Source organism: Drosophila santomea, chromosome 2L (genome assembly GCF_016746245.2).
Source record: "Drosophila santomea strain STO CAGO 1482 chromosome 2L, Prin_Dsan_1.1, whole genome shotgun sequence".
In the NCBI taxonomy this organism is placed as follows: domain Eukaryota; kingdom Metazoa; phylum Arthropoda; class Insecta; order Diptera; family Drosophilidae; genus Drosophila; species Drosophila santomea.
This window is the reverse complement of record NC_053016.2, coordinates 23,207,549-23,223,531: the sequence shown is the minus strand read 5'-3', so window position 1 is coordinate 23,223,531 and position 15,983 is coordinate 23,207,549. Positions and strand designations below refer to the sequence as shown.

The window sequence follows — 15,983 nt, the reverse complement described above, 5'->3', positions numbered from 1 at the left end:
AGGGGCACGCCGCAAGGCGGGGTCCTCTCGCCTCTCCTGTGGAATCTGGTGGTAGATGACCTGATCAAGACATTCGAAGGGAAGGCCCCATAGATAACAGCTTATGCTGACGACATAAGCATAATTATTATGGGAGTCTGTCCATCGACACTCAGCTCGATTATGGAATCAACGCTCAGGGAGATATGTGAGTGGGCGAAGAGGGTAGGACTCACCATAAACGCGGACAAGACGGACCTCATTCTCTTCACCAAAAGATACAAGGTGCCGCTATGGGTCCCCCCGAAGATTAACTCATCCATGTTAACCCCGAAGACACAAGACAAGTACCTTGGAATTGTGTTAGACAGCAAGCTGGCATGGAAGCCCAATGTACTAGAGAGAATGAAAAAGGCCACCATAGCGGTATATGCATCCAAGAAGATGCTTAGCAGCACATGGGGCCCCTCACCCGCTCTAATGCACTGGGTTTGCATCTCGGTGGTGCGTCCAATTCTGATGTATGGAGTCTTAGTGTGGTGGCAGGCTATGGAAAAGAAGACATACAACAAGCTCATGGAGAGAACCCAGCGGCAGGCACTGCTCTGCATTACAGGGGCGCTGAGCCCACAAAAGCACTCGAAACTATATTTGGAGTTGATCCCCTAGATATCCACGCGCAAATGATCGCGGGAAAGGCTGTACAACGCCTAGTTGCATCAGGGAATATGTCTCTACAAGGACTCGGGCACAGTTCAATTGGTCGAGACATGAGCAGCATATCTGACTACATAGTCACCAGGACGTGCCCGGATGTAAGAACAACGACATTCATGGGACCAGACGATTGGAAAACAGGTCAGGACCATGCCCAACACCTCAATATATACACGGACGGCTCCAAGATGGAAGGAGGAGTTGGAGCGGGCATATACTGTACAGACCCCGAAATGAGGCTGTCGTATAAGCTACCAAGCCAATGCAGCATATTCCAGGCGGAAGTATTCGCCATAGGGAAAGCAGCAGAGCTTGCGCTGAGCATTGACCGCCCACATGAGGCGGTCAACTTGTTCGTAGACAGTCAAGCGGCGATAAGATCCATGCAATCGTCAGCGGTCAGTTCCAAAAGTGTACTGGCAAGCAGGGAGGCACTAGATATCCTTAGCACGACCACGTCAGTGAGGATCTACTGGGTTCCCAGCCACCAGAGCATCGATGGTAATGAGACGGCAGACGAACTTGCAAAGGAAGGCGTTGGATCAGAAAACGTTCCTGTCTCCCTTAGGACGCGAACTGAAAAGACGGGCAGACGCACGAGCCAAAAGCAGATGGAGAAGAACTTCCACCACCTGCAAAATTTCAAAAATCATGTGCAATACTCAAAACGTAAAACTCAGTCACTACGTGCTGCATCTCCCAAGGAAAGACTGCAGACTGTTAGTGGGAATTCTTACAGGTCACTGCCTAGCTGCGGCACACGCAGTCAAACTGGGCATTACCGACAACGCCAGATGCCGGAAATGTGACGAATCCGAGGCAATTGAAACCTTGGAGCATCTCATTTGCAAGTGTCCGGCCCTAACAAGGGCAAGAATAAACTACCTAGGCGCTCCGGTTCTGGCATCGCTAGAAGATGCCTTAAGGAAGAAGCCAGGCGAATTACTTGCCTTTGCGAAAAATTCCTCGATCCTAGAATATTTCGATAACCGCGAAAACATTCTGTAGGTCTATAAAAGAAACATTCCGACAGCTATGGGCCATATTGGCCTATGCGCGGCCCCGTGAGGGACTTCCGACCTAACCTAACCTAACCTAACCTAATCTAACCTAACCTAACCTAACATAAATTAACCTTAATTAAAAATTATATAGCGGATGGCCTTTTCCGCACAAAAATTGAAGAAACCATGCAGGTAATCTAAAGAATCATTAGTAGTGAACAAAATAAAGAAGATAGATGTACAAGATTTCAAACAATCTTATATATCTATAATCACAAAACCAAACACAACACCACTAAAAGATCTCCGGGTATGAGTGCCCGTGTCCTGGGTAAGGACTAAGGCTTAAGAAGGGAGGGGCATCCGATGTTCAGGCACCAGGTTGCAGCGTAAGCCCGTCAATTTTGGGTCGTGGGTAAGCCCCTCACCTCTCCAACATAACGAGAATAAATATTAGAAGTGCCTGCAAAAGTTCGTACCGTTCGTTAGTCAGCAGTCCTCACTGCCCCCCAAGCAAAGCTGTAGCTTGATCGTAAAATGGTCGGGCAATGTTTCATCCACATTCCCTCCTCTTCATGCGTCCGCATACCTAAAGGATCGTCGCGGGACGCGCAATACGATCCCCTTTTATCAAGGTTGTCCGCCAAACGTTATGTCATCGTTTCTGACCTACTCCACTTCTCGCGTCAGCACCCCTTTTGGAAATGTTTACCAACTCATATTTTTGAAGTTAAATAAAAAACACACCTTTATTAATAAATAAATTGTTGGCTAGTGCAATGTGTAATAGAAAAATTAAAGGCTATCATAAAAAGATTATGCGAAGTTGACTATAATTGTTTTTAGCGGGGAGTATTGAATTCATCGCCGAACATCAGTGCGCACGTCAACAAAAATTTTTGGCTATTTACGACTACAAACGTCGCTCAAAGAGCTCTTGTCTTTGCAAATTAAAAACTTGCCGCAGAAAAGTTATTTTTATTTAAACATTATTGTACGTTGAACATTTAATGTCTACTAATGAAATATATTGCCAGGAAGAGGTTAACCCAAAAAGATTTTTTTTAAACTGTCCTTCGGTTATTATTACAAAAACATACATATCTTTACTAATCGTATAAAAATAATATTGGCACAGGAATGTATGCGTATATAAGAATATAGAGAAAACACGAAACCAGTGTTCCGTCAAACTTACCCCACTTCAATCCGATAAGATCTCGACACGTTGGATCCTGGCTGCTGCTATATATACTGATGGAATTATACATACATATACATTCGTGCACCAATAATTGTAAACCGAACAGTAACGTAATATACACAAAACAAAAAAGAATACACACTTCAGTAAAGGTCGTCTTTCTAAATATATATATAATATATACGTTGGTATGAATGCTTCGGCCGCTACCCTATTCTCAGATTACTTGAGTTATGAACTTGTTTGGAAAGTCACTGCTGTTACTTTTCCTTTTTTCACATCCACTTAAAAAAATGCACCGGTTCACTTATTCTTTGTTTATTTGTTTTGCCGGCTTTTATGTTATGTCCGATATTAGGCAAGTGAGTTTTCATTGACGGATTTTGCTCGATACGCTGCTCATATCTGCTGAGCGGACTCCGTTTCCCGCTCTATGCACTATTGTAGTTGAGGATTACTGGATACGATACTTTCCAGGGTAGTCCTGGTATCCTGGGGTTTGGATAGACCGCCCGAGGATAGACTTGCCGAGAAAAGAATCTCGAGAACGGAATCTTGAGAATTGAACTCCCGAGAATTGAATCTCGAGTATCGACTCTCGATAACTGAATCTTGACTATTTTCGGTGGGCTACGGTCTTTTTATACCGACTTATAGCTTTTTCTGAGCTACTCGAGCATCGGTCTTCTATGCGTCATATTTCTAGATTTCCCCTATTTTGGGAGTCAATATCCCCTTGGTGAACTGTGCCCGTAACTGGAGTAGGATTTCTCTGTGACCTATTGAGGCCGCTGAATTGTCGACTTGCATTTTCTTTGACGCGTTCCGGCTGACTCAACGAGATAGTAGTAGATAGTAGTAGATTCCTGACCGACCGAAGAAAGCAAAACAATGTCACATACTTTCCATATTACTTATCTGTATGATACTTCTTGTCACCATGGTGCAATGCAGTAATATAGAAGTAAGCCCGATCTCTCAAGTAGTTCCTTACCCAGATGAGCATGGTTACATTCCAACTGAGCAAATATTTGATAAGTTATATATTTTTAAAAATCAAGTACACCATATAGATACGGAGAATGTAATATTTGACAAGTGTATAGTTGGATTAATCAAACAAGAGTCGACTTATTGTAATACACAATTAGATAGAACCGAATATACTGATTTCCTGGAATCTACCAGAAACAGTTTTTAATCAGGTTTGCCCCAAACAAATTTTAATATCAGGAAATAACATTGTAAGGATTAAAAACTGTACAATCCAAATTGATGAATTTCTATTTTCAAACAACCTAGCAGATTTTACGCTAACGATTTATATCTCTAATAATGTTAAAAGATTATAACCATTTACAAACAAAAGAAATAATAAGCTCTTATGTAAAGCACTTCACTGTAATTAAATTATTTGCGTTACAACTTTCGTTTTTATGATAATCAGCTTAACTCTGTATCTAGCATATGAGTTCAAGAATATCCCTAAGAAACTTCTTGTTAAATATCCATTGGTTGGGGGAGCTTAGACTTAAGCACATGCGCATTTTTTGCCACCCTAATAACACTCAACAATTTTGAGTGTCGCGTGCCACTCACACCGGTCGTCGCGGGTACTTTCAAACACTTGCAAAAAATATTCGGGTGTCTGCAAACACTCTGGTGTCTGCGCACCCAAATCAATGCGGCACCCTACGTCGCGGGTGCCGATTACACTCGCCACTCATAACGAAGGGTAGAGAAGGCAAACAGGCAGAAAAAGGCAAGTACCTTTTGTCTCGGAAACAACCGGGTGTCTGCCAAAACACCTGGGTGTCTGCCAAAGCACCCGGGTGTCTTGGTAAACACCCGGTTGTCTGTTAGACACTCGACTGCCTGTGGTAACATAATTACTGAAAAACGAAATAGATTATGCCCAAAATCTGTAGACTTATGCATTCTTTTTACAGAAATTTAACCAACGCGAAATATACATTTCTTTTTTATATCTTATACTATTTGCTTTGTTAACATTTTTAGTATTTAATTACCATATTTAACTTTGTAAATGTATAATTTTTCTTTTTAAAATGATAAAAAAAACAAGCAAAAAAACAATATGAATAGAATTGTGTTGATTAAGTATAAATATTATTTAATAATGTATATAATATATTATTTAATAAAACATAAGTTTGTTTTTTGTTAAGGCATCAAAACGCAAAAACATGTGCACGACCTTTTTCTTTGGTGTTTCCATTCCCTCTTCATTTTTCGAACCGTCCCGCTTCCACCCATACAATTTTTATGCATACTGAAAAGTATTTGCGGCCAATCGTTGCTTGCGCGTCACTCACCCTAAACTTCATTGCACAGCAGGCACCCGAGTGTTTTTGTGCAAGTACAGAAAACACCCTGGTGGCAAAACATTGCTTAAAATAGAGTGTCTCCAAACACCCCGGTGCGGAAAGTCCGCATTATGAATATTGCGATCCTGAAATTATATATATATATATATGTTATGACCTTTAAAGCTCTAGGTCCATTCAGATCGACGAGATCTTATCTCCAATAATTAGAAAGGGGAAAGTTTAACGGAATAAGCGGACGGACAGACGGACGGATCAACAGACGGACATGTCCAGATCGACTCGGCTATTCTGATCAAGGATATATATACTTTAAATGGTCGAAACCGCTTTCTGAACTGTTGATGTTTTCAACTATTTCATGGGTCGCATCGAATAGGCGGGTATTGATTCTGTTGATTATTGTTTCTCACCTCTGCATCCTGTTCTTTCAAAATTGCGTTCCAGTCTGCGGCGTCCGGTGATCCAGTCACCCATTTCCAATCAATAGAACGCGGTTTCCTCGGCGACGCACTTGCTAATAATAATAATGAGCAACCAAGGCTTCTGTTTTTTGGTCATATCTCGACAATGGTCTATTGTATTTTATCAAGGTCGATAACGTGGGCCAGTTTGAAGACGCCATTGACGCACCAAATGCTGCTCTGTTGCATTAGTACGTTTATTGCTTGGGCCAGGGCTAAGCTTATAATTTTTGAATAGGGAAAGTTTTTACAATTAGGTTAGAACGAATGCTTAAAATGTCGGTCTGTGAGTACAACACTACAATAGCGTAGCCTGTTTGTTGGTGCTGGTCATACCATTTGAAATGTGTAATTCGTTTGGTACAATGTTTTTACGTGTGTTTATGTGTGGTTGTGAAAATGTTGTATGGATTCCATGTCTCCTTTCACTTTTTTCCTTATGTGGTACTTTTATTTCTATATATTTTTTTAATCTTTTTTTTATGTCTTTTGTTGGTTTTATTTGCTATAACCTTATTATTGTTTTTTCCCTTTTTAGCTGCTAAAATCGGATTTGTGGAATATTTTACCAGACTTGATCTTAACCGTTACTAGTCTGTCTTCGACCTTAAAATGTGGTTTTTCCTTTGTCTTAATCTGCTTGTTCTTTATAATATCTGTTTCCCCTACCCCGTATTCAAGGGACCTTTTCTTGTTAATATTCAAACTGACCAAAATCTTTTTGATTGATCGATCAAGCCCCTTACGTCTTCTACGGTTTTACGTTTGAAATAGGACAAACTCTGATAATTAATTCTTGATGTACGATCAAAGAATATGTATACTGGTATACTGGTTTCTTGTCAGTGACTGAATAAACAGACGTGTTGTACTTGTCTACAGCTATGGGGACCAGCTCTACGATCTTAAACTTGGGGTACTTGCACTTTAAGCAATGGTAAATTTCTAAAAAGGTGAAGTGTAACCTTTCTATCTGGACATTGATTTCGCTTTTCTGAGTCGGGGTGTAGTATAATTCAAAATGATGTTCCCGGAGGTGGTTCGAAACTGTTGGACAGACCCCTATCGTTGTCAGAAACAACAGCCCTTGGCACCGTGAAATAGTGCAGGGCCTCGAGCAATTTCTTATGTAGATGTATTGCAGATTTGGATGCCAACTGAGATACATTTTTTTCTCCAGTTTACACTGGAATGAAGTGTTCGCATAAATAGTTCGGGTCGGTTGGAAGGAAGGCTTATTGGAGTGTCGGTCGTATTTTAAGTTTTTCCACTACGGGCTTTGAGATGTTCATTTACAATAACATTTCATACAGTTTAAAATTCGCTAAGCAGCAGGTTTAAATATCCTGAAGATAAGACTCGGAGATCCTAATCCCGTTCAGGATTGAGGGCTGATAGGTCGGATATTGCCTGCTAGTGGGGATTTTATGCCATATTTTTACTCGGTCAGGCTGGGGTCGAATATTAATGGATTTTTGTAAGCATTGATAGGCGTTTCGACGTGTGGTATTAGTTAAGTAGCGTCTTCCAGGGCGCTATACAACGTCGCCGCGCGACTATCAAGGGCTCAAACAATCGCGAGCATTTCCTTCTCATTGTTGGCATAATTTTCTTCCGTCCTATTTAATGAACGGTCCTCCTGAGAAAGGACAGCCCCAATAGCGTAATTGAATGTGTCTGTTGTCAGGTGAAATGGCTTGGTAAAATCTGGGAAGACAAGCACTTGGGAAGACGAGAGGACCCTTCCTTGACTGATTAGCTTTGACTCTAGCGAATTCGCTTAGCGTCAGGTTCGTCAGGGGTTTTGCTATTTTTGCATAATCGCGAATGAACTTCCTATAATAAGAGGTCATTCCAGGAAACTCTTTAACGCTTTAACATTGGTAGGGGGTTTAATTTTATTTATAGCATCTATGTTTTTCCCATCTGCCTTAATCGCCGTCGGATGTAACCCTGTACCCGAGAAATTCGACTTGGGTGATAAAAACGGTGTTTTTTTTTTAGATTTACTTGGAGCTTTTCCCCCGTTAGCCCATCGAAGACCGTACGCAGATTGGCCCAATGGGTCACATAATCTCCGCTAAACACGATTATGTCGTCTATATAGACATAGCAGATCTTGCCGAGGGTCGTATGAACCCCCCGTCTAGGAGTTCCTCGACCTGACGGGCAAACTTATCTCTCATATTGGCTGCTTAAGGATAAGTTTTCGAATATACATAATCATCAGTAGTGATGCTTTCACGGTCGTTTCGACCGCATCCCCTGGTAACAAAGGTTCGAAGATCCGATCATATTTATTGACCAGTTGATTTAGTATCCGCTTTGCACCCTCTGGGTGCTCGGTGTCAAGGAGGGGGTACATATTCAGTAAACGCTTTGCAAATCGAAATTCTTGGTGTGACTATAAAACAATTATTATATCTATCTACCAAGCCTTTCAGAGATTTAAGGGTGTCGTTTCGACCGCATCCTCTGGTAACAAAGGTTCGAAGATACGATCATATTTATTGACCAGTTGATTTAGTATCCGCTTTGAACCCTCTGGGTGCTCGGCGTCAAGGAGGGGGTACATATTCAGTAAACGCTTTGCAAATCGAAATTCTTGGTGTGACTATAAAACAATTATTATATCTATCTACCAAGGCTTTCAGAGATTTAAGGGTGTCGTCCCCAATGATTCCGAGAAATAAAAGTAAACCGGGAAGCACAAAGGAGGTGAGTGATGAGTCGTTTCCCATGGGTTTAAAGAATTTCCTGGTCACCCGGAACGTGATTTTAGCGCTTCCAGTGGCGGACTGGACAGTGAAAGGATTGGGGAGAGGAGCGGAGCCAGCAGCGATTCTGGGGCTAATGAAGTTCTTATTTGCTCCGATGTCTATAAGAAATTGTAACTTATTAGCGGAAGCAGTGATAAAGAGGCCGGCCCTTTGACAAAAAAATAAAAAAATATCTCGACGTTGATTCGGACGGACGGACATGGCCAGATCGACTCGGCTATTGATCCTGATCAAGACGCTTCCTTCTGAATTCGTTTTACCTTTTACTCTACGAGTAACGGGTATTATTACTCAAAGCGGAACCAAAACAAAAACAATTTCGTGGGCGACTTGACATTCTTATCCGGCCTCACTCATTTATTGGATCGTAGCTCGTTTTTTCCTTTATTGGCACCGTCCTTTAAAAAAAAGGACGGTCCCTGTTTGGACGCCAGTTAAGTCGGTCCATATTGGGCAACTCTTTCTGGATGCCCGCGCCGATATTACCTTAGGGTGTGGAGCATATCCAGCGTTATCCTTGGATATTTCTTCAATTTAATGCCTTCAATACAGAGACTCGGTGAAATAGGTTTTTACAATAAAAAGTTTTATTCAGGTAAATTTCTTTATACGTTCACAGTTCAATCTTACCTACCTCCTGGATATTTGTACTATCCCAGTTGAAGTGGTTCAGCTAGCGCCAAATATGCTGATCAGCGGTTATCTTCTTCCGAGACTCATGAATTTCTGCAAAATATGTTGAGCACGAACTGTCGGAAAATAAAGTAATGGTGTTTAACGATTATAAGTACGATTCGTGTTTCGTATTGATCGGATTATTATGGATGCTATTCTTTGACATGTTGTTTTCCGAACTTAGGATTTTGTCCCAGTCATAATTACCCAGACACCGCAACCCACTTCCAGGCCGATGGATAGTGGACTTCGTGCTGTTTTGCTATCCATATCTTACCTATTAATTTTTCATGACCAGTAAACGGTAACTTATTAACATATTTAGAAAGTCACAAGCAGTCACATTTATTCTCTCAACGCACTCGCATTGCTCTCTTTTGCACTCGTACCGCGTTTACTGTCCAAGGCTCGAACAAATCAATTGTATATAAACACTACTGGCGATTCATTAATCGCCAGTAACGCGTTTGATATTTGAATGTGGGACCTAATTGAGGTTTTTGTAAGCGGTGATGTTTTTGTAAGCGGATGATGTTTGGGGAAACCCTGGCGACTACTTTGATGCTTATGAGAAGAAGCATTATTCTACATATGCCACTTAAGCAGTTCCCTTTTCTAGGAACTATGGGGGTAGGAACAATTTTTCGGACATGTTTACGCCATCGATTATAACCAATGCGAGCCTTGCGGGTTACGGGCACAGGACTGCGAATAACGACGCAGATGATCAGCTGTCATGCACTACGCTGATGCACCGCTAAGGCGGGAAGAGTTAAAATATACTCGTGCACGCAGGATAATCCGTTGGTTAGGTGTCAACAATTGTACCACACCGGGAATTGATGAATTTAAAAAAATCAATTGTCTCAGTCTCACGCATATGCCTGCATAATGTACATCAGAACACAGGTGTCGGACCTGCCGCCATAAGCATGACATGCTTGTTCATGGCTCAGCACAGCCAAGTAAAATTATATTGAAGCATTAAACTTAACATATGTGGATCGCTTTTGCTCCTGAAAATACCTTAAAATAATACACCCTTGAAACTCTTATAGTGGCAGCCTCGCAAGCACTTTTGCCAACATCCTTGCAGACGTCCTCGACGCCAGGGGTAATATTCCGACTTGCAGGATGTTACCAGACACTGAATCTAAAATAACACTGACATTAGAATCATTTGTCCAGGAGATATGCGTGCGTCAAATGCGCGCACGAATTTCCATTCTTGGTCTACCAGCCAACAGCGCTGGCGTTAGCCGGGGACGCGCAAACTTTAAGCTAAATTCTCTCAATTCAAACTTAACCCTCGAATAAAACTGTTTTATTTCGACGTCGATGACGTCATCACTTTCAATTAGCACTTCATTTTTTACGTGGAAGCAAATCTGCCAGTGGTCACAGTCGACAAGCAAGTTCAAAGTGCTTTACGGTATAAGAACCCGCCTTAAGCAAACGTGATTTTAAACGCTGCGTGAAATTTAACTATTTCTAAGGACGAAATAGTCGAAGAGTATGGCAAGTCGCACCGAAGTTGCACCCCGTGTTTGCTGCACGTTCACAGGTGGAAAAACTAGGATTGCACAATTCTTTTTTCGGTCAATTGTAAAATAAAAACAAGAGAGAACGCTATAGTCGAGTTCCCCGACTATCTGATACCCCTTACTCAGCTAGTGGATGTGCGAAGAAGAAATTTCAACACTGACAGTTTTTGGCGGTTTGTGGGCGTTAGAGAGGGCGTGGCAAAAAGTTTTTTTGCAAATTGATAGAAATTTACAATGCTAATACAAAAATGAAAAAATATCAAAACATTTTTCAAAAGTGTGGGCGTGGCAGCTTTGGGCGGTTTGTGGGCGTTATAGTGGGCGTGGCAAAAAGTTTTTTAGCAAATCGATAAAAATTTACAAGACTAATACAAAAATGAAAAAATATCAAAACATTTTTCAAAAGTGTGGGCGTGGCAGTTTTGGGCGGTTTGTGGGCGTTAGAGTGGGCGTGGCAACATGAATCGACAAAATTGCGCTGCTTCTATGTCTCTGGAGTCTGTATGCTCAATCTCAACTTTCTAGCTTTTTTAGTTCCTAGATCACAGCGTTCATACGGACGGACAGACGGACGGACAGACGGACGGACAGACGGACGGACAGACGGACATGGCCAGATCGACTCGGCTATTGATCCTGATCAAGAATATATATACTTTAAATGGTCGGAAACGCTTCCTTCTGCCTGTTACATACTTTTCAACGAATCTAGTATACCCTTTTACTCTACGAGTAACGGGTATAAAAATGAAAAAATATTAAAACATTTTTCAAAAGTGTGGGCGTGGAAGTTTTGGGCGGTTCGTGGGCGTTAGAGTGGGCGTGGCAACCTGAATCGATAAACTTGCGCTGCGTCTATGTCTCTGTAGTCTGTATGCCTAATCTAAACTTTATAGCTTTTGAAGTTCCTGAGATCTCAGCGTTCATACGGACGGACAGACAGACAGACGGACAGACAGACGGACAGACAGACGGACGGACGGACAGACGGACATGGCCAGATCGACTTGGCTATTGATCCTGATCAAGAATATATATACTTTATATGGTCGGAAACGCTTCCTTCTGCCTGTTACATACTTTTCAACGAATCTAGTATACCCTTTTACTCTACGAGTAACGGGTATAACAATATTGGCGAAAGGCCCGGCTGACTTAACAGCTGTAAGTGCTAGCAACCGATCGCGAAAAACGTGGAGGTGGCCTAGCCGATAGTGCCGCCAACCGATCGAACAAATAAAGTGGAGCTGCCAGAGCAACTGTGCTGCCTCACTTGCCCGTTTGGCGGCAAAAAGTGCAAGACGAGCGCCGACTCTTTCTACAATGGAACATTGCATACTTCACCGTCGTACTAGTTCAGTAATCTCGATATCTACTGCAACTGCACCTAAAATAACAACATCAACACTATGCTCAATACCAACAGCGGTCTACATTTCTGCTGAACCATGAAAACCCAAAGCAAGTGCACTCACACCGTCTCTTCAAAGCAAAAACGGACAAGAACCAAAACATTCATTTAGATTGATACACAGGACGTCTTTTCCTGGTTTCCATTGAATACCAAGAATTTTGATTGATGAATCCACGGCTTGTTGAGGAGCTCGAAAAGTTACAAGAATTATATGGACTAAGTCGACAGAAAGTTTCAGAGAATTCCATAATCTGCTGGTCGGCGCAGCAAGTAAGTGGTATTGGCAACTAATGGAGGATCGAGCTGAAGATTACGATTTTGATTTCGCTCACCAGGGAAATGAAACAGGCTTTTCCTACAACTGGAAGTGACTTAATGAAGGTCAAAGAATTAATAAAGACGAAACAAGGGTATAACAAGTCCTTCAGCGATTATGTCTCCGACATGCACAACTTGCACTTTAAGTTGTAACACAAAATCGCCGAAGATGAATTTGTAGAGCTTTTGAAAGGACATGACGTCCCCAATAATATCGCTGGCCGAGCTTGAAATCTGTGGTTAAAAAACCGTGGAAAACCGAAGCGAAGTACACCAGTAAATGAGCTTTAACGCTCAGACGGGAAAGGACGTATTCCTGATGGTGTCCTTGTGGAAGAATTCCAACGCAAGCCGGGAGACAGCCGCAAGTCCCACAGCGCCGAGGAAGAGGATAACATCGCGCAGAACGCACGCAGAACACAAAAACTTTATGAAAACATAACCGAACACCGACGCTTTTGACAAAGAGTCGTGGACACGGAGATCTTGGAAACAGATCAAAACCGTTTTAGTCTGTCTTTACATAAATACACATAGCCTGGCTAGCGCATTAAGCAGAGTATGGTGGGTCGAAGCCACACGTTTATGGGCGCCTGATGAGAACAGGGATGGAAAATCAACTGAAAGAAGGGCGTAAACCATGCGTAAACGCATCGATTAGTTCAAGCCTATTACGTACACTCTTTTTGTAAGATCTTAAGACATTGAAGATTCACAACCAGAATCTAAAGCAGGGTACTACTATCTCGTTGAGTCAGACGGAACGCGACAATGAAAATGCAAGTCGACAATAAACGAGTGTCCGATGACCAGTTCAGCGGCCGCAATAGGTCGCAGAAAAAAACAGTTACTGGCACATTTCACCGAGAGGTATTGACTCCCAAAATAGGGGAAATCTAGAAATATGACTCCTAGGTGGGAACACTTGGCATAGAAGACCGATGACCGCAGTAGTTCAGAAAAAGCTCTAAGCCGTATAAAAGTACCGTGGCCCACCGATAAAGAAGTCAATACCCGGGCGTCAAGACTGGAGATTCAGCTCTTGAGAACCAATACTCGGGAGTCAATACTCAAGAGTCAGTAGTCGGGACTCAATTCTCGAGACACCGTCCCTTTTCGAGATTTCATCCTCGCGATTCTACTCTCGGGAAGTCTATCCTCGGTGGCATCCTTCTCAAGTGAAGACTGTCTTAAACGCTAAGAACTGCAGAAAACTGCAGAGAAGAGCGACCACTCAATCCTACACCAACCCCCAGGGTAACAGGACTTAGACTAGAAAGATCAAGGACCAGCTTAAGGAATACTCTTGAAGAAAATCTCCAATCCTACAGAAGTCTCAAGATGGGTGGCAAGGAGTCCAAGGCATCCGACAACACCGCCGTGATCAACACTGTGAAAGTCATCGACCACAAAGATGAGATATTAGATGTGCAGCATACCCTTGTGTTCATCGCCGTGATGTTAATGTTGCTGGCACTATTGATACTAGTAATTATTTACAAACGATCAGAACAGCGGCGTCGGGATCACCACCACAGTGTGGAACGGATCGTATCCAGTATTCCGCAACACCAATAGTGCATAGCGCGGGAAACGGAGTCCGCTTATATCAGCAGATTATATTGCAAAACAATCCGTCAATGAAAACTCACTCGCTGACTACAAACAAATAATCAAACAATAAGTGAACCGTTGCTTTTTTTATGTGGAGTAATCTGAGAATCGGGTAGCGGCCGAAGCGTGACTCCGAAAACATTCGTACAAACATACATTGATATATGGTATATATACATGTCTAGATCTTTACTTAGTGTATATTCGTTTTTTTTTTGTGTATATTACGTTACTGTTCAGTTTACAAATAATTGGTACACATAGGTGTATGTATAATTGCACGTTCGTGTATGTATAATTCCATCAGTATATCAAGCAACACCCAGGATCTACCGCGTCGAGATATCGCTCCTGATTAAAGTGGGGTAAGTTTGACGGGACGCTGTTTCCGTGTTTTCCCATATTTTTTATATATGCATATATGCTGATGTCAATTTAATTTGTGTACAATGGGTAAATATATGTATATTTTTGTAATAATGATAACCGAAGGCAATATATTCCATTAATAGACATTAAATGTTCAATGTTCAATATTGTTTAATATTGTTCTGATCCAAGAATTGAAGAAGGTCAAAAACGATGACATAACGTTTAACGGACAACCTTGACAAAAGGGGATCGTATGGCGCGGCCCGCGACGATCCATCAGGTATGCGGACGCATGAAGAGGTGGGAATGTGGCCAAAACCTTAACCGACCATTTTACGATCAAGCTACAGCTTAGCTTGTGACGCAGTGAGGACTGGCCCCTGTCGAACGGTACGAAGGTGAGGGGCAAACCAAGATCCCACGACCCAAAATCGACGAGCTTACTCTGGCAACCTGGTGCCTAAACATCGGATGCCCCTCCCTCGGCCTTAGTCCTTACCAGGACAAAAAGAAAAATATTTGAAAATGAATATAAGTAGTACATCGAGAAATGAAATCAATTGATATTTATTTCAAAAGACGGTTGCGAAAAATTCAACGAAGGCAATCGTAAAAGTGTCCTGAAAGGTAAAATGAATAATGGGCAAGACGGAGAACACAAGACAACGAGAGTGGCAACGAAGCTGGAGAGAGTGACGAAGATGGCGATTAGAACAGTACCGAGCGCAGCAACAAAAGTAACGGCGAAAATAACGGCGTGCGCATCCACAACGACGACAACGGAAATAGCGACGAAAATGAAATGAGCAACAGGAAAGACAGCGACGAGAAAAGCAATAGAAACGACGAAGCTGGAAGGAACGATGGAATTAGCTGCGCTGGCAACGAAGTTGACAAAGCTGGAAATAAAAAATGCGGCGAGGGAAAACGAAATACAGTGGAACAAGCTGAGCAAAATATGGATTTATTATTACGCGTGGGAACCGATGTATAAAACAAATTTTCGGGAGATACATAAGCACGCAAATGGACCACATAAGTCAAGAATATAGCCAGCATTTATGTAGTAAATGAACCGTTTATGAAGATGTTGATTGTCAGTAAGATAAAAGGCAATGCAGATCCGTCGCGTGTATTGCTAATAACGGAGCAGTTGGTGGCTAAGCTGATATCGATGTTTGGTGAGAAAAGGTCAAAATTAAAAGCAAGGCGAAAATTTGAGGATCGAATATGCACGGCGGGCAAAACTTTGTTTCTTATGCAGACGATAAGGTGATGATTGCACATGGCATAAATATGGACGAAGAAGAATTGTAGGGGCTCCTCATTGAAGGCATTCCAAATCAAATGCTCGTATTCAATGCGTTGCAGATGTTCGGCACATAAAGCGAGTATTTGCGGAAGTGAAGCTACCGAAAGTATATGAAGCAGAAAACAGGCGGCGCCGGTGGAAAAGAATAGCAGCACACTCTCGCGCTGTTTTAATTGCAACTCAAAGGGATACTGAGCCAAGGAGTGTAAGAAGCCAAAGCGCGAAAAAGGATCGTGTT

At 42.1% G+C, this 15,983-nt stretch overlaps 1 protein-coding gene across 1 annotated transcript; it reads left to right on the top strand.

Annotated features, from left to right (window-relative positions):
* The first annotated feature begins 707 nt into the window (after positions 1 to 707).
* LOC122756485 lies at positions 708 to 14,025 on the top strand. The gene is made up of 3 exons (XM_044006302.1): positions 708 to 1,365; positions 1,436 to 1,700; positions 13,779 to 14,025. The coding sequence occupies exons 1-3, from the start codon at positions 708 to 710 to the stop codon at positions 14,023 to 14,025; spliced, it is 1,170 nt and encodes a 389-aa protein (XP_043862237.1).
* Positions 14,026 to 15,983: the final 1,958 nt, after the last annotated feature.

Bases quoted from the DNA above. Each gene is read 5' to 3' on its own strand.
- LOC122756485 (XM_044006302.1), top strand. From the start codon at position 708: ATGTCTCTACAAGGACTCGGGCACAGTTCAATTGGTCGAGACATGAGC. The intron at 1,366-1,435 runs GTAAAACTCAGT...GAATTCTTACAG, and splicing joins TCATGTGCAATACTCAAAAC to GTCACTGCCTAGCTGCGGCA. The intron at 1,701-13,778 runs GTAGGTCTATAA...CCAATCCTACAG, and splicing joins GATAACCGCGAAAACATTCT to AAGTCTCAAGATGGGTGGCA.